Source organism: Pediculus humanus, genomic scaffold, assembly GCF_000006295.1.
Source record: "Pediculus humanus corporis 1103172107540 genomic scaffold, whole genome shotgun sequence".
NCBI classification, from domain to species: Eukaryota; Metazoa; Arthropoda; class Insecta; order Psocodea; family Pediculidae; genus Pediculus; species Pediculus humanus.
Genome location: NW_002987155.1, coordinates 385,636 through 412,236, shown reverse-complemented (window position 1 = coordinate 412,236; position 26,601 = coordinate 385,636). Strand labels below are relative to the sequence as shown.

The window sequence follows — 26,601 nt, the reverse complement described above, 5'->3', positions numbered from 1 at the left end:
TTATTTTTGGCTTATTTGCAATTAAATTGAGTTTAAAAAGTAAACAAACATTTTGTTAAGTTGTTTTTAATCCCCGGAAATGGATAAAAACGGGATTAACGTTTAATCTTTTGAGGTTTTTGTTTGATTTACTCGGTTTTATTTCTCTCTCTCTCTCTCTCATTGTTTGTTCGCAAAAATTTTGTTTTTTAAAATATTTTCCTTATTTTTTGCCTCCGTTCGGGTTTAACGAAGAAAAAACAATAATAATAATGATAATTCGTAAAGGAAGGAATCTGTTGTGATGAATGAGTGATGGTGGTGAACGTAAGATGGCTTTGTTAAGATAATTTTTTCGTAAGGGTTGTTGTTGTTGTTGTTGTTTGTCGTGTATTATGACGTAGTTCCGTTTGTACATATATTGAGTTTTAAAACGGTTAAATTATTAATTCTATTTTGTGAGGTCTCGACCTTTAGACTACATTAAACTATCATTAATTTAATTTATTAAAGAGAAAAACTTAATTAGACGACGAGTTATAATTTAAAATAAAATTTTATTAAAATAAACGATCGAGTTCGGCATTCTTGTGTGTGTGTGTGTGTGTGAATAAACCATCTGCTCGTCGATCATAATAATAATAATGATTATTCCACTCCCGTTCTTATCTACTTTACTCACAAATGGACCAAATATAACAAAAAAAAAAATCTTTTATTATTATTATTATTTTATTTTATTTAAATTAATTAATTGTAATTGATTGTATTGAAAAGAAAAGAACGTCGGAGGATGATATAAATCAATTATATTATCGAAAAAATTTAAAAAAAAAAAAACTCTTGTTTGTTGTGCATGCGTGTGGTTTTATTAAGTTATTATTATTATTATTATTATTACTGTGGAGGGGAGGGGGTAGATGGTGATGGAGGGAGAAATCGGGAGAAACAAAACGGGAGAAAGTTTTATTTTTTTTTATTAATATGTATTTATAATTGTTTTTTTTTTTTTTTTTTTAATAAAATAAAACGCGAGAAGAATTGGGGGGAGGAGGAAAGGAGAGAGAGAGGGGAGGGGTAAAACGGAAACGGAAAAAGGTATTCGGAAGAACGTTCACATACGAAAAATAAAAAATTTTTTTTTTTTTATATTAACAAAAAATAAAATTTAATTTTCTTTCTGAAAAATTCCCCATTTAAAGAAGCCATTACTGATGATTTGTGGTAATTTTCGCCCCTCCTTTCTTCCGGGACACATCCAATCGCTGAACGGGGTAAGGTTCGACCATCCCTCGGGATTTTTTTTTTTTTTTTAACCACCCTCGGGAGAATGGAGAGAGACGATTTTCCACGGGATATCTTAGGGGGGGGAGAGGGGATTATTATTGATATTTTTTTTTATTTTTTTTCGTTTTTAACATTTCGATCCTTTTTATTTTTACACGAATTTTTTTAACCGTTAACCGGAAGTGAAACAGGTAAAAAACATAACAAAAAAAAAATTATTATTATTATTATTATTACTCTTTTTATTTGTTTAATATTTAGCGTTTTAACAAGCTTTATGGTCCACAATCTACTTTTACAACGAATTATATTTTCACTAGACAATAACTTTTTTTTTTTATATTTTTTTAAATTATTTTTTATTTATTTTAATTACAATAAATACGTAACAATCAATAATAATACGATAATAATTATTCGTTTAATAATGATAATAATAGTTAATAATTAATAATAATAATAATAAACACGTATTGAAATTTTTTTTTTTTTTTCGGCTTACGAAGATTGTTCGGTTTCCTTTGCCGACGATGATGAAGAACTCGAAACGGTCGTGGATACCGTCAAAGGTTCGGTTTTCCTACTATTCGCAGCAAAAGCTTGTAAATTTAACGGTGGAAATTGAAGACCGAGACCGACAGGAAATTGCAAACCAGCAGCAACGGCTTGCTGTTGAAAATTGGCCATGTTTTGCAAACTTTGAAGAAGTGCCGCAGAATGTTCCTGTGCTTTTCGCCGGAGTTCGGCAACGCTCGACGATCTTTGATGATCGTTTGCTGTTGTTGTTGCTGTTGTTGAATTTTGATTTCCGAGATCCGGTATGAGATTCGTATTCAAAGGCTTTATCGGACAGCAAGAACATAATCCCGGCAAACCTTGTCAAAACATAATAATAATAATATGAATTCTTATTAAAATCGTTATGGAAAATAAGAGGAGGAGGAGGACGAAACCGCCGGGAGGCGGAAAGGAGGAAAGAAAACCGAGGTAAAAATTTTTTGTCGAAACATAAATAATAATAAGAAAAAAAAGTAGGGAAGAAGGAAGGAAGAAAGAAAGGAGAAAACATAACTCGTTTTTTTTTGTTACTTTTATGTTCTTCTTTTTTTCCTTTTTTCCTTTTTTTTTTTATTTACCTACAATGGAAATAAAGTCGAAACATAAAAATTTGGGTTGTTCGTACTCACAAAAATAAATTATTGTCATGGGAGGGGAGGGGAGGGAGGGTTAATAAAAAAAAAATTATTTTTTTTTTATATTTTTTATTTAATATTTTTTTTAGGAGTTTAATGTGGGGGCATTCGGGCGTTCAAAATCTAATAAAATAAGTTTTAAAACGTAAAAAAAGAAAAAAAAAAGGAAAAAAGGAAAAAAAGGTTATAAAAACAAAACGTTATTGCTTACCTTTAAGACCTGAAAAAATCGGCGGAGTAAATTGCGGCGCTAAATGCGGTGGAAAAAAAATAGACGATGGATTTCTAGTTGATGCTCCAGAATCTACGAGAGGTCGAAAACCACCCCTGGAGAAAAAACAGGAAAAGAAAAAGGTAAGAAATTTATAAATATAAATTTTATCGTCGTCGTCGTCGTCTTACTACATTTAATTATTATTTTGTTAATTCATAACCGACTTTGAATTTTATTTTATTATTTTCTCCAAAAAAGAAAAAAAAAAAAAACAAACTGGAAAAACAAATTAAATTTTCATGTTCTCTTAACTTCTTCTGCTTTTGCCTTTTTCTTCTTTCACCGCCGACGACGACGACGACGACGCCGTCTTCCCCCACGTCTCTCCCCCCCCTCCACCAATCTTTCTTACCGTTTACACCTCTTTTCTTATCCTCCCGCCCCCGCCCCCCATTAAAAATGCTCCGATGAGTAAATGGAAACTTGAAATTAAACGCGTAATTCAATTTTTTACCCGAATTAATAAACTGGTGCCGCCACCATCATTTTGAATTTTATATCAAAAAACCAAAAGTGCTTTCCCTTTAAAATTCTCTGACAGTTTTTAATTTTAATTTTAATTTTTTTTTTTTTTTTTTTTTGACTGGCGGAAAAATTCTTAACCTCAATTTTATTTTTTTTTAAATCCGCCATTTCCGGAAGTTCTCTTCCCTCCAGGAAGTCCAGCTTTTTCTCCAGTGTTCAGAGTAGTCCTCCTAGTACATCCCCTTTTTTTTAAGGTTTTTCACGTTTTGTCAATATTTTTTCTTCTTCCCGAAAATTAAACGATTGTTATTATTATTATCGTCGTCGTCTTTTACCTTTTTTTTTTTAAAATCGATGAAAAAATATATGTAGGAATTTAAAAAAAAACGAACCCGATTCGCTTATTTATTTTTCTTTTAAAGTTTTATATGGATAATGTTCAGAAGATGAAAAAAAAAAAAAAAAGAAAAAAAAAGGGAAAAAGTATTCAATATGAGCTTTTATAATAATTTTAAATCATGTTTTATTCCTTTCATAAATTGTGATTTTAGTTTACTTTTAAATCCCAAATGATTTTAAAAAAATGGAGGACTTTTTTTTCTTCTCTCTTTCTTTATTTCTTTTTTTTTTTTTTTTCCAATGAAGTTAAGTCTAAGATTTGAGATTCTTTCCCCCTCCCTCTCCCTCTCTCTGTTTCCATTTCCCTCCCTCCTTCCTTCCTCCTTTTTTTTTCTCTCTCTCTTTTAAAGGTTAATATACCGAAGAAATTGGAAGAAAAAAAAATTGTTTTATTATTATTATTATTTACAGATAATAGAAGAAAAAATAATAATGATGATAAGAATTTTATATGGTTTGTCTTTGCTTATTATCATCATCATTATTATTAGGATTTAAAAAATTTTCCTGTGATTTTATTTTATTATTTTTTTCCAGCGATGAGAATTTTATCTCACTCTCTCTCTTTACCGCCCCCCTTTCTCTCTCTCTCTCTCTCTCTCTCTCTCTCTCTCTCTCTCTCTCCCCACAAATATATATTAAAAAAATTTCGTATAGCGTATTAGTTACTTAATAGTTAATTAGTCGCGAGTTATTAACTTAATTCGATGATTAGTTTAATTAATAATTATACATAAATGAACTTGTTAATTAATTATTATCATTAACGAAATCGTCACTTTTTTTTAATAAATTTTTACACTTGGTCACTTTATTATGACGTCATAAATAAACATTCATTCATAGTTCATGCCGCCATTTTAATTTTTTAAAAAAATTTTTCCCGGTTTAAAAAAAACTTAAATAACAAAAATTTAAATTAAATATTTTAATTTACAGGTTTAAAAGAAAAAAGGTTCGAAAGGAGTCATATCGTGGAGGAAAAAAAAGGCTTCGAAAGGATTCACATACAAGGTAAGAAAAATTTAAATATTTTTTATTTTTTCGCGGGGGAGGGGGGAGGGGGAGTGAGTGGGGGCCCCAAATCACCGATCAAAGGTTTCATATAATGTTTTTTGCGCGTGTGTGCGTGCGTGCGTGCGTGTGTAAATTTTCGGACTTTGAATAAATTATCATTATTATTATTATTATAATAATAATGACGTAATAATAAAGTTTTATAAGGATTCTGATGATGTAATAAATAATATTATGTGTATGAATATATGTATAAAAGAAATCCATTACGTGATCAAAGGCAAGTGTCAGGTTGTAAAAATTAGTGAGTATATTTATATATATATATATATATATAAAAGAAAATGGAACAAACGGTTTCCCTCCTTTTATTACAGATTAAATTTAATAATAGACTGGAATTCATAATTTGCTAACTCTCGCTCTTTTATCTCTCTCTCTCTTTACCACCACGTTCGTTCGTTCGGTTGAGGGAAAAAGGAAAAAAGGAAAAAAAAGGAAAAAAAGTTTTTTTTTTTTTTATACGAAAATTCTCTTTAGGCAAGTTTATTGGAATAATGTATAAGCTCAAAGGAAAAGTTTTTTTTTTTTTTTTCTCGTATAAAACAGGTTTTAGCTTATGGAAAATTACATTTTTTATTTTCACCTCTTTCTCCTCCTACTCCTCCTTTACCCTTCCCCTCTACCCCCCGCCATTTTTTTTTTTTTTTTTGATTGTACCTGCAGTTTTTTAAACTCGTTTTGGATTTTTTTTTTTTTATCTCCTTCTCTTTCTTCTTCCCTTTTTTGCTCTCTTCCCTGTCCTCTTTTTTTTTTTTTTTTTCTGCTTCTCCCCTCTTGCATTCCCTTCCGAGCCCGCCTTTTTCTCCCCCCCCCCTCTTTCTCTCTTTCTTCTTTACCCCCGGAATAACGGAGTAATTTTTTTAACTTTTTTTTTTTTTTTAAAGAAAAAAAAATTTCCTTTTTTTTTTTTTTTCATCTTTTATAAATTAAGAGTTCTCTATGGATTTTATTTTTTAAAATATAATTATGACTATAAAGATATCACGTAAATGTGAATTTTCTTTTCTTTTTTTTTTCTTTTTTTTTTTTTTTCAAAGGTGTTTCGCCCCCCGCCTTCGCCTCCCCCCCCCCCGTTTATTCTTATTCTTATTTTACCTTTTTTTTTACATCTTTTTTTTTCTCATTACTTTCCTCATTTTCTCACCTTTTTTCTTTTTTTTGTTAAATAGATTCCCGAGTTAACAAAGTTGATTTAATTTTCCTTTTAAATATTACCTAACGATAATAATAATAATAATATTTTTTGGTAGAATGATGATGATAATGATGATCGGGGTTGGTTTAATTAAATATTTTTGGAATAGTTTGTTCGTTTTTTTGTTTTCGATTGCGAGTAGTACCCGTTTTTTCCATATGAAAAACACCCTTATTTTAAAATTGTCTCGTTGGGGGGGGGGTTGTGGTGGTGGTGGTGGTTGTAAAAACTAATTCAACGATAGGATTCAACCATATGGTTTTATTTCAATTTAAAAAAGAGAAAAAAAAAGAATTAAATAATTAGCGTATGTCGGATGTGTGATGTGTGACGTGTTGCGAAGCGTGCGCCATGTTTTCTTCTTTCGGTTTTCCTTTGTGACATTAAATATTTCATTATTTATTAATTACGAGTTGTTTTGTCTCTCTCTCTCTCTCTCGTTTCTCTTTAGTAAATTGTTTTTATGAAAACGTATCACATAAACATTCGAGTTGTTGATTTGTTGTTGTTGTTGTTTTTGTTTTTCGAATTTTTTAAATTTATCGAAATGAATAATAATAATAATAATAATTTTTTTTTTTTTGTTTTTGACACTTTTTGTTATTTTATTCGTAACGGATGGAGTGAGAGAAAGAGAGAAAGAGAGAGCAATAAATTAATATCGGTATCGATCGGTATCGATTTGAACAAAAAAAAAAAAAAAAAAGAAGATAGAAAAAAGGCATTGTCCGGAACGAATTATGCCGAATGAATCATCATCATCATCATTATTTTTTTAAAACAACAACAAAAAGGAAAAAGGCATTGAATAATGCAATATTGCAAGTATCAGCATGAGCTGGACGGAAACTTTGACTACGGTGTCACGGATCACAACTCATTGAATAACGCGGGACCCCTACTGGTCGGAACCGGAAGTTAAAATGCGCCATTGCACAACCCCATACAATAATAATAATAATAATAAAAAATCGCAACGAAATTAAATGTGCAGTTCGATGATGCGTTGTTTTTGAACGCGTCAGGGAAAAAATAATAATAATAATAATAATGATAAAAGTTTTCCAGAAGTTTTTTTTTTTGGATAAAAAAAAAAACAGCTCAAGACGATCGACACCTGAACGGAAGTACATTATTATTAAATTTGTTTCAAGAAGGCGCTTCAACAAATAATCGTAAACAATACACATTCTAATAATAATAATAATAATAATAATAATAAAATCTTTGGTACTAATTTGTGAAGACCGTAAAAAAATGAAAAAGAAGAGGAAGAGGAGGAGGAGGAGGAGGAATTGGATTCGAATTATTTAATGTATTTAAAATGCATGTTTAGCTTTTGTTATATAATTTTATACGCGTACGAACTGATTAACCTTATTAAAGGCTCAAATTGATAAAATGAGATCACTCTTCTTTTCAAAAGTAGTATATAAGCTACTTTATTCGGGTCAAAGGTGAAATTGAACGAAATTTGATTTGAAAAAGTTGTTAATTAATTGAAAAATATATTGAGATTGACGTTTTAAAAAAATTCTCTCTCTCTCTCTCTTCCACCCCGGTATAAAACGGTTAATAAATAAATATTTTTCATTCGCCACCCCCTTTTACGCCCCGATGACGAAATCTTTCATCGTTTTCTTTTTCTCGAAAAGAAATTAAAATTTTCTTGACTTTTGATAAAAATTAGAAGGATGAAGATTGGTACGGAGAAAGTGGGGGAAGGTGAAGGGGGGGTGGAAATATAAAAAAATTAAAAAAAAACTCACCCTTCGGTAAAAGTCGGGAAAAGATTATGACTAAATGATGAAATTCCCGAGTTGAGAGGTCTGGCGGCAGCTGAGGAAGTCGTTTGTTCCGAAAGAGAAACCGGTGAAGAATTTGCAGAAGTGGCAGCAGAAGTGACATTTTGTGTCGTCGTCGTCGTCGTAGATGTAGTCCTTAAAACCGGAGATGGTGAAGTCGGAGTGGAAACGCTGTTTCGGGATAAAAAAAAAAACAAATTTTACTATTACGAAAAAAAAAAATGTTTACGACAAACAAACAAAGAAACAAACAACCACAAACCTCGAACTAAAAGAACCAGGAGTATTGGCGGTTTTTTTTTCAGTCTCTCGACAATCGCTCGACGGTCTATTATCCGTAATTTCGGATTCGATTTCCGTTTCCATATCGGTAACTTGACTTCCGGGAGTTATGCTACCCTCTCTCAAACGCGATGCCAAAGTCAATGAAGTTGCACCATCATCCAAATCTCCAACTTCTGGACTGCTTAAATATCTCGATTCGTCCATTTGAATCTGACGTCATCGAAAAAAAAAAAAAAAAAAACCAATAAAAACGTGGAAGAAGAAGAATAAATTTGGATAAAAAAAAGAAAATTTTGTGCGCGTTGAAGTTTTTAAAAAAAAAAAATTTCCCGTTTAAACAAGGTGGAAAATTAATACGGGAAAACTTTTTTTTTTTGGATTTTGCGTCTTTTTTTCTTCTTCGAGTTTTTCTTTTCTTCCGACTTAAAGAGAGAAAAACGTGATTAAATTTTGTTTTTAATGAAGAACACTTAAAAGATTATCTTTTACCTAACAACGTTAGATTTTCGAGGAAAACCATCCCCCCTCCCCCACCCGAAAAGGAATAAGAAGAGGAAGAGGAAGATGAAGAAGAAGAAGAAGAAGTTTTTAATACGAAAATGTGGTTTAACACTAAAAACTAACTTTAAAAAAAAAAAAAAAAAAAAAAGTTTTTTTTTTCGGAAGGAAGGGGAAGAGGAAGAGGAAGAGAGAGGGGGAGAGGTGGGGAGGAAGAGGGAAAAAAAAAGATTTTCACTGAATTTTATATCAGAAAACTGTGTAATATGGGTGAAAATTAAGTTTTAAATTTAGTTAATAAATAAATAACGGCTCATTCGAATCGATTATTTATTTAACGTTAATTAGTTACTTTGGTAAAACTCTCTTAATCGTTTTTTTTTTATTTATTAATTCGAGGATAAAAATGAGCGAAAAATTTTAATGAGTATAAAAAAGGCGGTGGAATCGATTAGAGAGAGAGAGAGAGAGAGAGAGAGAGAGAGAGAGAGGAGAATGGGGAAAATTATTATTATTATTATTTACTTTATCCTCCATTGTTTCTTTTGCACCATCCGAATCTCTTTTCGTCAGAGTATCTCCATCTCTTTTCCTTTGTTCTTCTTTCAATCTTTCTGCTTTTCGCCATTTTGCACGACGATTTTGAAACCAAACCTGTAAAAAAAAAAAAAAAATGGCGGGATTTTGATGAAAAAATGATGATAATGAATAAGTAAAAGTTTTAAAACGGAAACGATTTTTTATTTATTAATAATTTTCCGTTTTAAAATAACAAATAATCACCCTAATATCGAAAGCAGAAGAAAAAATAATAGTAATAATAATAATAATGATAATGCTGAGTTAGAGAAAGAGAAAAAAAAAAGTGAATTTTCTCCACGGATGGTCATGATAAGACACAGTGAAAAATTGCATTGACGTTATCGGTTTGACGGTTGAAATCCTTTAAAATTGCACTTCTATGTTTAACTTAGTTTGACAGTAGATAGAAGAAAAAAAAAATTTTTTTTTTTATATTTATTTTGATCCTATGGAGGAGAAGGGGGGAGGGATTTAAGGTGAGGCTAGGAAAGGATCGGGAGGGGGGAGGACGAGAGTTTAAATCTCCTCGTAAATGGTTTTCTGTTTTTTCTTCAGTTTTATAAGATCCCCCTTTTTTCTTGCGGGTAACCAAGCCAGCTTAGAATTAGACGGTCATAACCGTCGTCGTCGTCGTCGTCGTCGACGTCGTGTCAACAAAGGGAATTTTTTTTTTATTTTTTTTTTTAAACTTTATTCGAGAAGACTTGAAACTAACCCCTTGCGATCCCTGGGGTTATACTACACTGGAAATTATTGACATTATTCCAGATTAAATTGGGATTGAAAAAAAAAAAAAAAAAAAAATTCTTCGGCGGAGGAAAAGAGGGGTAGGGAAAAGGTTTATACCCACAAGTATAATGTTTCAATACTCTTGAGATTAGGTGGTTGAATACTCATCCCTCATCCTCCTTCGGGAACCCCGAGGCGAATCCGTGCCAAAAGTTTTCTTTTTTTTTTTTTTTTTTGTTTCATCCGCAAACCGGTTTCCTCCCCCCCCCCTATATATGTATATATAACGTGGAGATTTAAACATTTACTTAAGTAAATATAAATAAATTTTCAATTTATTATTATTATTATTACGATTATCATTATCATCATTTTTTTTTCTCTTAAAGTCTTTGTTATTCGCGATGGTTTAAACAAACGAAAATAACAAATGTCGGTGTTGCAAAAAAAAAAAAAAAAAAAATTAAATTAATTAAAAAATGACACACACGCCTGCGCCATTTTTTTTTTTTTCGTTGCAAAAAATTCGCCCCCGAATTAAAAAAATTTTTTTTGTTTAAATTTAAAAAAAAAAAAAAAAAATTGGAGGTTCTAATCGCACGACGACGACGACGACTCTATGGTAATAAAACCATAGACATCATTAATGACGACAAATAAAATTTTAAATAACAATAATAATATTAATAACAATAATAGTAATAATAATTTTTATGTTAGGGTCGTTATGACATGATGACATTTTCACTGCCTCCGTTATTTTTTCCAAAACGCTGCCACCGTTTTTCTAATAAATAAATAAATGAAGGATTAAGAAAAGAGGAAATTTTTAACTTTTTACTAGTGCGGTGGCGGCGTCGGCGTCGGCGTCGGTGGTACGGGGGGTATGGGAGGAAGAGGGGGAGGGGAAGAGCGAGGGCGATGATTATTAAAAAGTAAAATTTTCATTAATTAAAACGTTCTCAGGTGTTTTTAAATAGGTAACCTCAAATCTCAATTTGAATAATGTTGTTTCGAGTCGAGAGTAATAAACTACACTTTTCCAAAACCGTAATAAAAAAAAAAAAAAACATTAATTATTTATTATTTAGCGCTAAATTATTTTGAGGGGGTGGAAAGGAGAAGAGAGAGAGGGAAGGAGAGAGAGAGAGAGAGAGAAAATTTCAAAACGGTCGGTCGTTTTATTTAAAATAAGAATTTGTTTGGATTTGTCGTCGTTTCGAACCTGTACGGGGATGATTGTGTTATCATTTAAAAAAAAAAAAGGAAAATTGAATTCGTTGAATTTTTTTTTTTTTTTTTTTGTTAATTTTGAAATTTTATGGGATTACAACCCCAATTTTTTCACCCCAACACACACACACACAACCCGAACGAAACGAAACAAAAAAAAAAAAAAAAAAAAAAAATGTCATTTTACTACTACTACGTGTTTGTGTTGGGATTTTTACTGATTTTACGGTTAATTTGATAAACGGTCATTATTTATATAAAAGGATGGTGTGCGTGTATGTGAGAGAGAGAGAGAGAGAGAGAGAGAGAAAGAGAGAGTAGGAAAAACGTTCGCGTACGCTTCGACACCTTTTAAATTAAAAAGAAAACGCGTCAAATCGGAAAATTTTTTCTTTTCAATTTTTATATTATTATTATTATTTTCTTTTCGTTGTAAACGACACTCACAAAAAAAAAATTGACAGATTGTCGTGTAAATAATAGAAAGAGAGAAAGAGAGAGTGTGTGTGCGAGAGAGAGAGAGAGAGAGAAAAATCGTGTATGCCGACAGCAAACGCAACAGGATGTCGAATTACAACTTTTTTCTCTCTCTCTCTCTCTCTTTGATTTCCAACATAAAACGTTGTTCGGTTTGAATTTTTTTTTGGAACCTCCCGCTGGAAAATCATTGGATCGGATGACGTCAGGAAAAGTGGCAGCAGAAGAAGAAAAAGAAGAAGCAGAAGAAACAAAAAAAAAAAAAAAACAAATGGAGGAAAATGGAGGAAAAAGAAAAAAAAATTACAATCGTAATCGACTATCACACCGTAAAATAAAACAAACATAATAATAATAATAATAATGATGATGATAATAATAATAAAAGGGAGAAAATTGTTGCGGTCGAAAAAATAATAATAATAATAATAATAATAGGAACAAACAAAGAAGGGTTGTTGCGGATTTTACGGGGTTAAAAAAAAAAAAAAAAACAAACTTTTGTGTTTTAACTTTAACCCATATGTTTCATACCGACGATTATTTCTCCGATGTGACGTCACGAATGTGTTCATCGCTGGAGAAAAATTATGGAAAAATAAATTCTGGAAGGATTTTAAAAAATTTTACTTCTTAGTAATGATTACGAAAAAAGCATTATTATTATTATTATTATTATTATTATTATTATTTAATTCTTTCGAACGATGGATGGATGGATAATAATATTAGAAAAATCACTTAATGCGATGTCCATTACGTCATAAAAAATAATAATGATGATGATGATGATGATGAAAGGAATTACGTATACGCAATCCAATAACATCATGTTTTTTTTGTATTCTGAAATAATAATTAGGGCTTCTAACCGTAACATTTGTTCAGTCTTTTGTAGTGTTAATCGTGTAAATAGTATATCTTAATAGTATGTGTCACCCCTTAAAAGAAAAACAGATAATGTACTTGAAATAAACAATCAAAAAAAAAAAAAAAAAAAAGGTTGTAAGGGGTGGATTTTTCATTCAACAATCATTCCGACATAATCTCTGTCTATGGTTGATGGGAGTATATATATATATATATATTTAAGGGTGACGAAAAATGATTTTGTTACTTTTAATTTGGCTAAAAAAATTATTATTATTATTATTATTATTATTATTTGGGCAAAAACGATTGAAAGAGAAAATGATGATGATGATGATGATTGAAGTAAAAATTTTTGTAATACGTGGATCTAATGAAATTAAATAAACGGTTTTTCTTTTTTTTCGGTAAAATTTCAAATTCGGGGATATTGAAAGAAAGAAAGAAAGAAAGGAAAATGGTTGGAAATTGATTAAATTTAAAATAGAAATTGTAAAAAAAAAAATTTTTTTTCTAGGATTCTATTCTTGTCTCTATTTTTCTCTCTCTCTCTTTTATATTCTCTTTTCTATTCTCTTTCTTTCTATTTTTTCTTTCTTTTATTCTTTTTATTTTTTTCTATCAGGTTTTTTCTCTTACCATCTCTCTATTTATTTTCTTCCTTCTCTTTTTTTTTCCTATTTTGTCTTTCTTTTTCTCACTTTTCCTCTTTTTATACTTCTTTGTCTATCTCTCTCTTTCTTTTCATTTCTATTTTCTCTCTCTTTCTTTTATTTTCTATTTTTCTTTATTTCTCCCTCTCCCTTTTTTAATTTTTTTTCTCTCTTTCTTTCATTTTTTTTATCATTCCCTATCTCTCTTTTTTTTTTCTCTTTCTCTTTCTTTCTTTTTTTTTTTTCTATTTTTCTCTCTTATCATCTATTTCTCTCTTACATACTTTTTCTCCATCTTATCACTTTCTCTTTCTTTTATTTTCTATTTTTCTTTCTCTCTTCCTCTTTCTTTTTATTTTTTTTTCTTCCTTTCTCTCTCTTTTCTTTTCTATTTTTCTTTCTGTTTTCTTTCCTCTCTTTTTCTTTTTTTTTAATTTTTTTCTTTTTCTGTCTTTCTTTCTCCTCCCGTTTTATTTATTTTTTTTACTCTTTATTTTTTTCTTTCTCTACCTTTCTCTTTTATTTTTCTCTTTCTTTTTATTTTTTTTTATTTTCTCTTTTTCTTTTTCTATTTCTCTCTTTAACTCTCTTTATTTCTTTCTTTTCTTCTCCCTTTTTTTTCTCTCTCTCTCTCTCTCTCTTTCTCATAACTAAACCACATTCACAAATTTCATTGGCTAACAGTTTTTTTTTTTTTTTGTCAACGTCACACACACAAACCGAACCACTAATGGGTCCATCCATCCTTACGCCATCTTAAATCTTCTTAAATTTTTTTCTTCCTTCAAATTTTCTTATTAATAACTTTCCACGTCGAATAAAATTTCTATTTACAAAAAAAAAAGAAAAAAATGGTTTCCTTCGGGTTTTTTAAATCGAGAAAATCTGTTTTCTTTTTTTTTCCTTTTTTTTTTTTTTTTAATACTTATCGTTCTCAATTTTATTTTACCTCGAAAAAAAAACATTTTGATGTTGGATGAAAAAAAAAGGAAAAAAATAAAGATTTAAAAAAAGAAGAGGAAAAAGAAGAAGAAGAAGAAAAGTCACATTTAGGAAGACGGTTGAAAAGTGATTGTAATATGACATCGGACAGAAGAGAGAATTCCAGAAAAATACCCTGGAGAGATTAAAAAAAAGAAAAATGTGGTCAAATTTCATATAACTCTTACCGCTACCATGAAAATTCAAGGAAAAAAAATAAAAAAATAAAAAGGCTCGTGAAACAATGTTTTATCTCTCTCTCTTTCTCTCTCTCTCTCTCTCTCTCTCTTTTCTCTCTCTCTTTCTCTCTCTCTCTCTCTCTCTCTCTCTCTCTCTCTTTCTCTCTCTCTCTCTCATTCTTAACCTTTTCTTTTATGTGAGTGAAAAAAATGTCAATTTTCAATTCGATTCGACAGAATTTTCTAAAAAAAGATTTACCATCGCTATTTGTCATTTTATTGATTTCTTTTTTTTTTTAAATCGAAATAAAACGATAATCGAACATGAAAAATTGACGTGGAATTAGAACTTTAAATTTTTTATTTCTTAAAAAAAAATGACAAATATTTTTTTTTTCTTCTCCCCCTTTTTTCGTTGGACAGTTTTAAAATAATAATAATAATAATTTTTTGTTTGTTGTTGTAATTGATCTATTGACACGTCTTTTTTTTAAAGTATGAATGAGGTTTATTTGAGTTTTGTAGGTTTTCTATCGTGCAAAAATCGTGGTTTTAGTCGTGGCTGGTGGTTTGAAATTGATGATAAAAAAAAAAACAAATCGTATTGAAGTAATAATAATAATAATAAAAGGAAGTAGGGGGAGGAGAGGGGAGGGAGAAAAACGAGGCTGACGTTTCCGTTTTGCGGTTTGAAAAACTATTTCCCATTTTCCGGAAAATATCCAAGCGTTAAAAGAAAAAAAAAAAACCTCGTATAAGTTTTTTTTTTTTTCCTAGTTTTTCCAAAGTGAAATTTGATATCGTAAGAGGCAGCCCTTTTCGCACCCTCCTCCTCCCCCACTTCTCCCCTCGTTTTTTTTTTTTTTTATGTTTGCATACTCGTACGGAATACAAATTATATTCAAGATGGTGTAATAACTTTGCTTAGAGTTCATTTTAATGACACGATCAGGGATGTAAATGGGTTTATATTTTTCACAAAATAATATTAATACCGTAATGGAAAAATTCTTCTGCTTTTTTTTTCTTCTTCTGCTTTTTCTTATTCCGCTTTTTTTTTTTTTTAATCCTCTTCTTTCCTCTTGGCTTTTTTCTCCCCATCTCCCCCCCTTCGCTTCTCCCCCATCTATTCCCATTCGCCTGTTTAGCCACCACCCATTTGCATTTCTTTTTTTTTTTTTTTTAAAAAAATTCGATAATGAAAATTCTTTTTTTTTTTTTTTTAATGCCCCGGGAAAAAAAAAGGAGAGAAAAATAATCACCCGGAAAATTTCTCGCTTTTCTTTTCACAAACCCCCCCCACCCACCTTCCATCTTCCTACTCCCCACCTTCGTAATTGTTTAAAAAAAATAAGAAATCAAACGACGGTGAAATAATAAAAGTAAACAACAAATATGGCGGACGCGGTTGAAAAATTGATTTAAAAAAAAAAACAAAATGGCGTTGACGGACGCGCTTTTTTTTTTACAAAAAAAAAAAAAAAAATCTCCAACGTTGCCAACTTAATCGAAATAATAAATAAGTTAATTAATTAATTAAAATAATAATAATAATAATAATAATAATAAATTTAATTTTTTTTTTTTCATAGAGTAACAAGTTGTTTGTAAAAATTTACAGAGAGAGAGAGAGATGGGGGGAGAGGGAGTGAGGTAGGGAGGGGAAAAAATTATTTCTCCGTGTGTTTTTTACTTTTTTTTTTTTTTTTTTTTTGAATTCGTGTTTTTAGAATATAATCTAATTCCACGATAAAAAAAAAAAAAAGTTTTTTTTTTTTTAATGAAATTTTTTTTTTCCGAATCATCCTTTACGTTAAAGTTAAAACTAAAGAATAATTTAATTTTGTTTGTTGGTAGGTAGGTAGCATCTTTTAAATTAATTTAAAAAAATTTTTTTTTTTTTATATAAATTAATTGAAGATGAACGGTTGAGTGATTTCATAGCTCAATTAAATTATAATTTCTTCGAGTTTTACAAATAAAAAGGAAATAACAAAAAAAACGTGGGGGGAGGGGGGAGAGAGGGGAGGGGAAGGAAATAAAAGGTAAATCCGTTTGTTTCTGCTTTTGATTTTATTTCATTTATTTTTTCGCCATAAAAAAAATTTTCAATAGGATACTTCCAGGTTTTTTCTCTTATTTAATCCGAGTACTTGCGAAACTGGAGAAAAAATTACGAAGAAAATTGTTTGTTTTCCTCCCGGAAAACCTTAGGGGGAATGACGGAAAATTTGTTGTTGCTAAGCAACAACCAGAGACAGTCGTATTGGTTCGCTAAGGATAAGAAAAAGGAGGAAGGAACGTCGTGGAATGAATGAAAATGTGTGTGTGTGTGTCTGTGTGTCCTTCGTGTAAAATTTAATTTTTTTTTTTTTTTTTTGCCACGACGACAAACGACAAACGACGACTTCCCGGTTGTTTTTATTTCGAAAGGTTTAACTTTGTAAAAGGTCGAAAGTAAAAATAAACTTTATGAAAATCCCTGCCCTTAAATAAAATCCTGGAGAAAAAAAAAAAAAAGAATGAACGAGATCCATACACACACACATATATATAGATTTTATGGAATTCTTATACGTAAAAAAAAAGACTTTGGATAAGTTTTTGAATGTCACTTTTGGTTTTAGTTAATGGTTGAAAATGCGAAAATCCAGATAAAAAAAAGTATAGAGAGAGAGAGAGAGAGAGAGATACGAAGTAAATCTTAAAATGATTCTCTTAGTGAAATGCCTGAGGGAAAAGATTTAAAAAAATTTTCCTTTTCCTTTCCTTTTCTTTCTTTCTTTTATTATTATTATTTATTATTATTATTATTATTATTATTATTATTATTATTATTATTATTATTATTATTTTTATTTTTTAAAAATCGAAAACAAAACAAATATGGAGAATTAAATTCGAATGATTTTTAACAAAAAATTTATTTATTTATTTTCCAGACGTGGTAAAAGAAAGAAAGAGAAAAACCTGGAGACGGGCGTGGAAAAATCGTCGTCAAGGGGTAAGTGAATTTTTTTTTATTATTATTAACTCACACATACGTCTTATCTTACGGTGATAACGGTGGTGGTGGTGGTGGTTGGGGGGTGGGAGAAAAATTATTATTAATATTATTATTATTATTATTATTATTAATATTAACTTACCTGAACTCTGGCTTCGGTTAAATTTATTTTCATTGCCAAATCTTCTCTCGTAAATACGTCAGGATAATGAGTTTGTGCGAACGCCGTTTCCAGTTCTTCCAACTGATAAAAAAAAAAAAAAAAAAAAAAACAATTTCATTTGATTTTTAACGGAAACGGAAATGAGGGGAGGGGGAAGAGGGCGAAAAATTTTTAATTACCTGTTGCAAAGTGAACGTCGTTCGATTACGCCTTTGTTTTCTTCGTACGAACGTATCATCGTGTATAGCCGGATGATAAGAATAACTCGTATCTGATAAGAGAAGAAAAAAAGAAATTTTTATAGAGCCGCCATTTTTTATTTATTTATTTATTTATCGTTATTAAATTATAAATTATTGTTAATAAATTTAATGAACAATCGTTATTATTTAAAAAAAAAAAAAAAAAAATCGTAGGAAAATTATCATCATCAACATCATGACTATTTAAAATCGATTCGATATTTATTACGAACGTGATTCATGCGTGAGAATAGGAAGAAGGTGGGGAGGTAGGGGAAACGGCGGCGGGTCGGTTAATGATATTCATATTCGCATAAAAAAGGAGTCGGTTGTTTTCCAGTAGGAACCCATATCATAAAAAGTTTATGTTATTTAAAACCAGCATAATTAAATTAGTTAAATTATCCGATGGAATTATCATCATCATCATCATCATCGTAGAATACAAAAGGAGGATGTTGGGGTGGTGGGGGGGTGGCGGTGTGCCAGTGGCACGAGAGATAGGGTTGTCACATTTGATTACCGAGTGTCAAAGTTGAATTTTCTTTTTTTCTTCCCCCCTATAATACCGAATTCCCCATGCAATTATCAAACCAGCTGAGACTTTAAAAAAAAAAAAATTTCTTTCTTTTTTCCGCGAGGGGAGGTGGGGGGAGGATTTGAAAAATTCCTATTCAAAGATAACAACCGGTACTTTAGGATAATTTAATTTTTTTTCTAATTTGAAAAGGAAAAAGGCTTAATTAAATATTTAAAAGAAAATTTTTTTTCCATTCGTCCGTTCGTACTTACACGGATGAGTTGGAGTGAATGGATAGTCCAGCGTTGGTAGTCTCGGTGCCGATGATGGATGCAACGCTGGAGGACAATGATAACAAAACATTCCTCCTCTGTGACTGCCGATCTGAAAAAAAAAAATGGCGGAGTGAATGACAAAAAAAAAACTGTTTGCTGATGACATTTTCCAATGGGAACTTGTGTATGCGAAAGAATGCGTGACGAAATGATGCGCGACCACCGCGACCACAACCCCCCGTATTAAATTAATTCAATTTAATCAAAATTATTATTAATTATCATCATCATCATCATCATCGTCATTTTTTTTGATTTAACCGTTGAAGGCAGGCAGGAAGGCGGCAAGTTGTTAAATTATCATCAACTTCTCTATAATTTAATCTAACGTTTCTTTATAGCGGGTCTATAATATATAAGTTTGTCTTGTAATAGCACGCGAGACGACGACGACATTTTTCTTTCTCTCTCTCTCTTTCTTTATTAGATCATCTTTTTAAAAAAAATTAAATTGGACTGAGTCACACCACAACAATTGATCGAAAACGTTGTGTTAAACACAAAAAAAAAAAAAATTCGAAGTAATGATAATAATAATAATAATGATAATAGTTTTTTTTTTTTCCGAAAATTTAAACCTCGCGTCTCGTCGTCGCGAGATGATCACCCGCGTGACGGATTTTTTTTTTCTCCCACTTATAAATAATTCATATGAGTTTACTTAAAGTGCAGCGTTTAAATATAAAAACAAAATAATAATAATAATAATAAATAAATAAATAAGTAAATTCGTTTTTCGTCTTTAAAGTCTCTCTTTCTTTCTTTATTATGTACATAACAAATAAAGAAGGAATTGCCAACGTTTGAAAGAAAAAAAAAAAAAACGAAATGAAATGAATGAGGGCGGAAGAGGAAAAAAAACAAAAACCCCTTTTTTTTTTATTTTATTTTATTTTTCTTTTCAAAGCAAAAAAAAAAAAAAAAAAAAAAAAAAAAAAAAAAATGGAGGGAAAAAGGAAAAGGAAGAGAGAGAAAAGAAGCCTCAAGTTATTTTTTAAAATTCCATGGAAATTTCCATGGAAAAAAAAAAATTTAAAAAATATACGTATATCATTTTTTTTTCTATTTTCCTCCACCGCCGCATTAAATTAAATAAATTAAATTATTTATTTATTTATTTTTTATTCGCGATGTAAATATTAAACGTAAATGAAATATTTATTATTATTATTATTATCATCGGTGAAAAGGTTTATTTAGGCTGTTCCTGTAGGAGTGAATTTTGTAAAAGGAAGAATGAAGGTTGGGTTTGAATGAAAAAAAATGTGTTTGTTGTTTTTCTTTCGTTAAATTGAATTTAAGATTTGTAAATATCGGACAAAGTTTAATTAATTTGTTTTAGTTTGTTTCCTTTGCCTAATTATCGGGGCCCCTTTGAAGAAAAGGTTCAGGTAGAAACAAGGAAAAAATGATAGGAAGGGTGGGGGGTGGTGGTGATGGCGATGGCGATGGTGAAATTAAATTTTTAAATAATCTTTCATTTAATTTTATTTAAAAATTGGCAAAAAGGTTTTTGAACCGTTTGTTCGTTTGTTTGTTTATTTGTTTGTTTGTTTGTTCGTTGGTTCGTTTGTCGTCGGGAAAAATATTCGGGAAAGTTTAATAAGGAAAAAATTTTCTGTTTAAAACTTTCGTTTGTTTTTATACGCGTTGATGACGTAAAAGAGAGCAGAAGAAATGAATTAGTTTGTTTTTGTTTTTTTTTTTTTACGACAGAAGAATAATAACTTTCATTAACCTTCTAAAAATTAACGACTTGAATTTACACGCACACGCACACGCAACACCACGTACGCGTCGGTCGGCTCCAAACATAATAATAATCGTAACTATGAAAATAATAAGCGTTGTTATTATTATTATTATTGTTAGTTAAACGAACTATGTGAATTATTTCATTGAAAATTTTTTTTACGGTCGCAAAATAAACGCGCACGCACTCACGCATTCACTCACACGCACTCACGCACTCACTCATTGATTCGAGAAGAGATTTGAAAATCTCACAAAAAAAAAAAAAAAAATTTATTATTTGTTTTCGGTTAAAAGATTTGAAGTTAATTTTAAAAAAGATGACAAATTGATTTGTTTCATTCGTTTGTTGTTTGTTTCATTCGTTTGTTTGTTGCTTGTTCGTTGTTTGTTGTTGCTCCTCCTTCGGGTAGGTTGGAAAACCGTTGCGGGAAACACTAAAAAAATTTTTTTCTTTTTTTTTTTTTCATTTAGTTTTGTTATCATCGTTTTAAAAAAAAAAAATTGCGTGGTGAAAATTTGGGGGGGGGGAGAGAGATGAAAGAAAGAGGGGGAGGGGAGAAGAGGGGAGAAGGGGGAAATCGAGTTTTATTTAATAATTGGACAATTAAAGAATTAATTGAACATGAGCAAAACATTATTAGGATGATGATGATGATGATGTCAGAATTAGAGTAAAAGAGAAAAGTTTTTTTATTACATAGATAAACATAATCGCGTACGCCATTTTGGTTTTCCGATTTTCTCCGGTTTTGTTTTTATTTCCCCCGAAAAAAAAAAAAAAAAAAAAAAAAACGAATAAATTAGTTTAACGTGAGAAAGACGTGATCTCGTGCTATTGCATTACCTCAATTACCAACAACACAAATCAACATCATCGCATTCCTCCTCCTCCTTCTCCTTCTCCTCATCATCATCATCATCATCATCATCATCATCATCATTATCATCATCATGGCTTTTGCTCCTAATTTAATTATTCTTTTGGAAAAAAAACAAAATTTTTTTTTTATCTTATATTTTTTCCATCCCTCAGGTTCACGTTTTGTGTTTTACCCTCACATTCATCCCTCTCTTTTTTTCCTTCACCTCTTCCATCTCTCTCTCTCTCTCTCTCTCTCTCTTTTGCCTTTAGTGTTTTTTGATTTTTCCTTTATGTACGACATCCCTTCGTAATTAAGCCTCCGGTACGTATATATACGTACGGTTCCGACAGTATAACTAAATATTATTAGTCAATGATTGAAAAATTTTACTCGAATTGACAAAAGGAAGGGGGGAGGGGGAGCTCAATGAGAGTGAGAGAGAGAGAGAGAGAGAGAGATGGAATGAAAATTAGTTCGATGTCGGTTTGTTTTTTTTTTTTGACTTTAATCGAGAACTTCCTCATATTTGCTTCTCCGTTTCACACTCGCATAATCACGTCGCGCGTATAGCCGTATTTAAACTCTATAAAATGACGATGATGATGATGATGATGATGATAATAATAATCGGATCTATGTAGTTGAAGGAAAGAGAAAACTTTTATACGGGTTTTTTAAAAAAAATTATTACCCGGAAAATTGGGAAAATATTTACTCGGGGTAAATTCGTGAGATCGTGCTGGAGAAAATTCTTTTAAATAAAAATCATCATTATCATTATCATCATCATCATCATCATCATTATTATTATTACTTAAAAAGGTGTAAAAACGGTTTAAAAAATTAATTATTCAATCGTCGGTTTTTTTTTTTTTGTAAATTTATCAGGAAAATTACGAGCTTTTGTCTAAAAAAAATTTTTTTTTGTAATTTTTCGCTCGATATTTAAGCGATGATGCCGTCATGATGATGATGATGATGATGATGATACTGATTCGTTGGCGTTGACGAAAATAAAATTTTTTTTTTTTTTTTGCTGTTGCCAAACGACAGCAGCCATTTAAAGGATAATTTACAAAGTGCAAATTAATAATAAGAGAAAATTGGGTCGGTCGGACTTAATTTGCGTTTGGTAACCGCGTTACTATCATCCTAATTTGTACTACGAGAGGGAAAAGAATATTAAATAAAAAAAATTATTTCGTGAATGTTTCTCTCTCTCTCTCTCTCTCTCTCTCTCTCTCTCTTCGTCGAATTAATAATAATAATAATAATAATCGATTCGCGTAACGATTAATAGTAATAATAATTTATAATAAGATCGTTATCGTATATGATTATTATAGATGACGATCGTGGCGGTCGCGGTGGTGGTGGTGGTTAAAACGACGACAAACGACAAACAAAGCTAACAGCTACAAACAATCGAGATTCGATAGATCGATCGATCGATCGATTGTAGTTTTACTATAAATCAACGATTTAATTATTCGATAAAATGATTTTTAATTTCAAAAAAAAATAAATAAACGGTTTTGATTAAAAATGTTTTCACATAAGCGACAATGATGATGATGATGATGATTTATTTTACGAATAATGATTTCCCCCCCCCATTTCTCTCTCTCTCTCTCTCTTTCATCGTTTTAAATAGTTTTTGTTAATGTCTTTTTTTTTTTTTTTTTTTTAATTACCCTTAATTCGTTTTTGATCTTTTAAATAAAATGATGAAATGGAATAATGAGATGGAGATCGATGGACGGGAAAAGGGGGGATAAGGGGGAATTTTTATTTCCTTTTTTTCAATCAATCGAAAGAAGAAGAACGACAACCGTTTCCGGTTTGTTTTGTTAGGAAAGGTTTGGAAATGATTGTGTCGGATTTGTTGTGTAATTTTTTTTAAGGGTGTTTTTTACCGCCTTAAATTTTTTTGGGTTTTTAAAATTATTATTATTATTATTATTATTATTATTATTAGGTTTCTTCCCGATGATTTAGCGTTTAAAAAAAAAAAAAAAAAAATTATTTGTTTCTAGAATTTTCTTATTATCACATGAATGGATGGAAATTCTATATAAATTTTAAATGAAGGTTAATGCATGTGAAGTTTTTTTTTTTTTTTAGAAAATTTCCCCGCCGCTTACGCTTGCTTAATAGTTAACCGTTTATTAAACGTGTCGTTTTCTTTCGGGTAAAAATTTTCACGTGCCTTTTTTTCCCAATTTGGTATGAGTAAAAGGTTCGTTGATTGAAAAACCTTTCGCTACTAAGAAAAAATTTAAATTTTCATTTCTGACGTCATGGAAAAGGTTTAAAATGTGTACTGATCTGATAAATATTAAGTTGCCTAACGTTCGAACGTGTCGTTGTAAAAAAAAAAAAAATTTTCTCTGAGGTTTTTGGTCGGAAAAGTCTCCAAAAAAAAAAAAAAAAGGAAAATTTTATTATTATTATTTCTTACCTTGATGGCTTTTTGGAATTCCTCGAAATTCAAATTGGACGCCACCACTAATAATTTTTTATATAACCGAAAGTTTGTAAAAATATAATCCCGGATTTTTAAATATAACCCGAACAAAAATTATTATTATTATTATTATTATTATTATTATTATTATTATTTTTAATTTTTTTTTCTTTTTACGTAACGAACTCGCGACGGATTATAATTACACAGAAACAAAATTTTTAAATTTTAAAAATTAAAATTAAAATTAAAAAAAAAAAAAAAAAAAAAAGGAAATGAATAATAATAATAATAATAAGAAAATGTATATATGTTTGTTTATTATTATTATTTTTTTAAAAATGTTGTTTCTGCTGTCGCTGTGGAAAGTCGCGCGCGGACTGTAACCGCCCCTTGTATAAGCAAAGCGATCACGAAGCTCAAATGGTTTTTTTTTTTTTTAACTCTCTTTCTCTCTCCTCCGTTCTACCGTTCCTCCTTCCCTCTCTCTCTCTCTCTGTCTCCCTTCCTTTCTCACTCGCTCATTCCCGTTCCTTCTACTACTCCCGCATTCGGGAATCCCGTGAACCCTCTAACAACTTTCTACTTAATTTCTTATATGCAATCGCGTTAAAGATTTAAACTATAGTCACATTGTTCGAGAAATTTTTTTTCTTTTTATATATCTATCTCTCTCTTTCTCTTTCTCTCGCACACACACTCTTTCTCTCTCTCTCTCTCTCTTTTATTCTTATGCGTTCGCGTTTTAATTGAACGCGTTTCCTTATTTAAAAAGAAAAATTTATTTTTTTGGTTATTTAATCGCGTGATGGAAGAGGGAGGGAAGGGGGAAGGGGTAGGGTAGGAAAATTTTTTGAAAGTAACTCGCGAGTTTTTTCTTGTGACGTCATAATAATAATAATAATAATAATAATAATAATAATAATAGGAAAAATACCGTATAATTTATTTTATTAAAAAAAAAAAAAAGAAAAAAGTAAATAATTAAATTAGTGATTTTTACAAAAGAGTTTTTCTTCTTTTTTAAAACTATTTTTGTCGCTTAATGACGTAATTAATTAAAAGACACGTGGGAAATCGTTAAGGGGGTAAGGGAGGGTAGTAGGGGGAGGAGTGTAAGGGGAAACGACGAGTCGAAATTTTTTTTTTGTTCGGAATCGGGAAAATAAAAATAAAAAATAAGAAAAAAATAGTTGAAACGTTGTGAATATAATAAGTAAAAGAAAATCGCTTCCGGTGACGTTCGAAATGGGCGGAGTTTGGTTTGCCTGCCATCACTCGAAATCCAGGGGAACGGGAAATGAATGTGAGGGGAAAATCAGACCACGTGGAACTCAATCTTTCTCTCTCTCTCTCTCTCTCTCATGTAAATTATATTTATTTTTCTATTTGGCGTGCGTGAGTGCGTGCGCGTGTGTGCGTGCGTGTATTTTATTTTCGAATAGAAAATGGAGATTTTTTTTTTTTTTAATTTCTACGTTTAAATTATATTGTCTTAGGTAACATCACCACTCCCTCTCCCTTCTATTCCCTTTTAAAAGGGCGCACGCACTCACGCACGCACGCACGTACGACTTTGCGTAAATTTTAAATAAAATTAATTATATAAATTATCGCGTCGGGGATTCCCTGTTACAAAAAAAAAAAAAAAAAAAAAAAAAAAGTTTTTTTCTTATTTATTATTTTTTTCGGGAGAGAGAGAAAAAAAAAAAAAAGAGGAAGAAAATGTGAAGTTACTTTATACATTTACAAGATAAAGCGTAGATAATCCACCAAAATTCTATTTTATTCGCGAAGGGAAGCATTTACTTGCCATTAGAGAGAGAGAGAGAGAAAGAGAGATAGAAAGAAAAAAAAATCCCCAGACATCATGGATTGGATTAAAGTCAAGAGAATATATATTTATATATATATATATTGTTCCAGTTTAGTTTTTTTTATTTATTTTATTTAAATGTTCTTTCGGTTACCTCCAGGGGATTTCTTATAAAATCCATACGTATAACCTTTTTTTTCTCCTCCCCTTCCCCCTTCCGCCTCCTCTCTCTCTCTCTCTCTCCTTTTTTTATTATTATTATTATTTTTTATTTTTATTTTTATTCTGCCATAAAATAAAATAAAAAAAAAAAACGTAGGTAGTCGAGAGAGTAAATTTACGATAAAATTTAAATAAATAAATAAATAAATAGATTTTTTTTTCTTTTGCTTCGAGGGGGGTGGCGGGACGGGGTGGGAATAGGTGGGGGAGGGTAGGAAATCGAAATTTTTCAGACAAACTAACTGAACTGTATACAAAAAATAAAAAAAAAAAAAAATTTAAAATTTGATTTCGTTGCGATGTAAAATATGGAAAAAAAAAGAATTTTTCTTTCAGGAAAAGGAAGGAGGGAAGGGTGGGGAGAGGGGAAAAGGGATGAAACGAAGAGAAAATATTTATGGAAAAATACGATGTGGGTGGTGGTGGTGGTGAGAAAGAAAGGGGATTAGGAAACAATTTGAAAATTTTTCTTTAATTTATTAAAACACATTATAAAATTATTAATCACGTGAATTACGTCACGATTATTTGTGACGTCATAAAAGTTTTATTTCCGGTTATTTGTAATGTTTTTCCGTTTTTGTATATTATTCGTTAAGGAAAAAAATTCCACAGAACAAAATAATAGAGAGAGAGAGAGAGAGAGAGAGAGAGAGAGAGAGAGAGAGAGAGAGAGAGAGAGAGAGAGAGAGAGAGAGAGAGTTTGTGGAAATCATTACAAAAAGGAAAAAAAATTTTCTTTATTATTATTATTACTTTTTGTTGTTGTTGTTGTTGTTGCAATGGCGGAAACGACAAACGTCGGTTGCAGTGTATGTCTATATATATATAAATATATTTGAAAATTAATTCAGTAAAGTCCGCCTGGAGTCTTTGAAACTCGAGCGGGTAAAACTTAATTTTCCTACTTTATTAAAACGCAAAATTGAAAACGGTAAATCAGTTATACTGCTGGAATTCTCGATAGACGTGCCGCGAAAAAACATTCTGAATAATATATTCAAAACGGAAATTAATTTTGCGCTTATTACTGGGTGGTGGTGGGGA

General features: G+C 30.4%; 1 protein-coding gene across 1 annotated transcript; it reads right to left on the bottom strand.

Moving 5' to 3' along the window:
* Positions 1–1,764: 1,764 nt before the first annotated feature.
* Phum_PHUM189970 (homeobox protein arx, putative) lies at positions 1,765–18,459 on the bottom strand (the record flags this gene model as incomplete). Its single annotated transcript, XM_002425240.1, has 10 exons — positions 1,765–2,141; positions 2,671–2,786; positions 7,642–7,848; positions 7,940–8,172; positions 8,320–8,384; positions 8,452–8,581; positions 8,986–9,114; positions 17,314–17,415; positions 17,514–17,605; positions 18,369–18,459. 10 exons carry the CDS (start codon positions 18,457–18,459, stop codon positions 1,765–1,767), a joined length of 1,542 nt encoding a protein of 513 aa, XP_002425285.1.
* Positions 18,460–26,601: the final 8,142 nt, after the last annotated feature.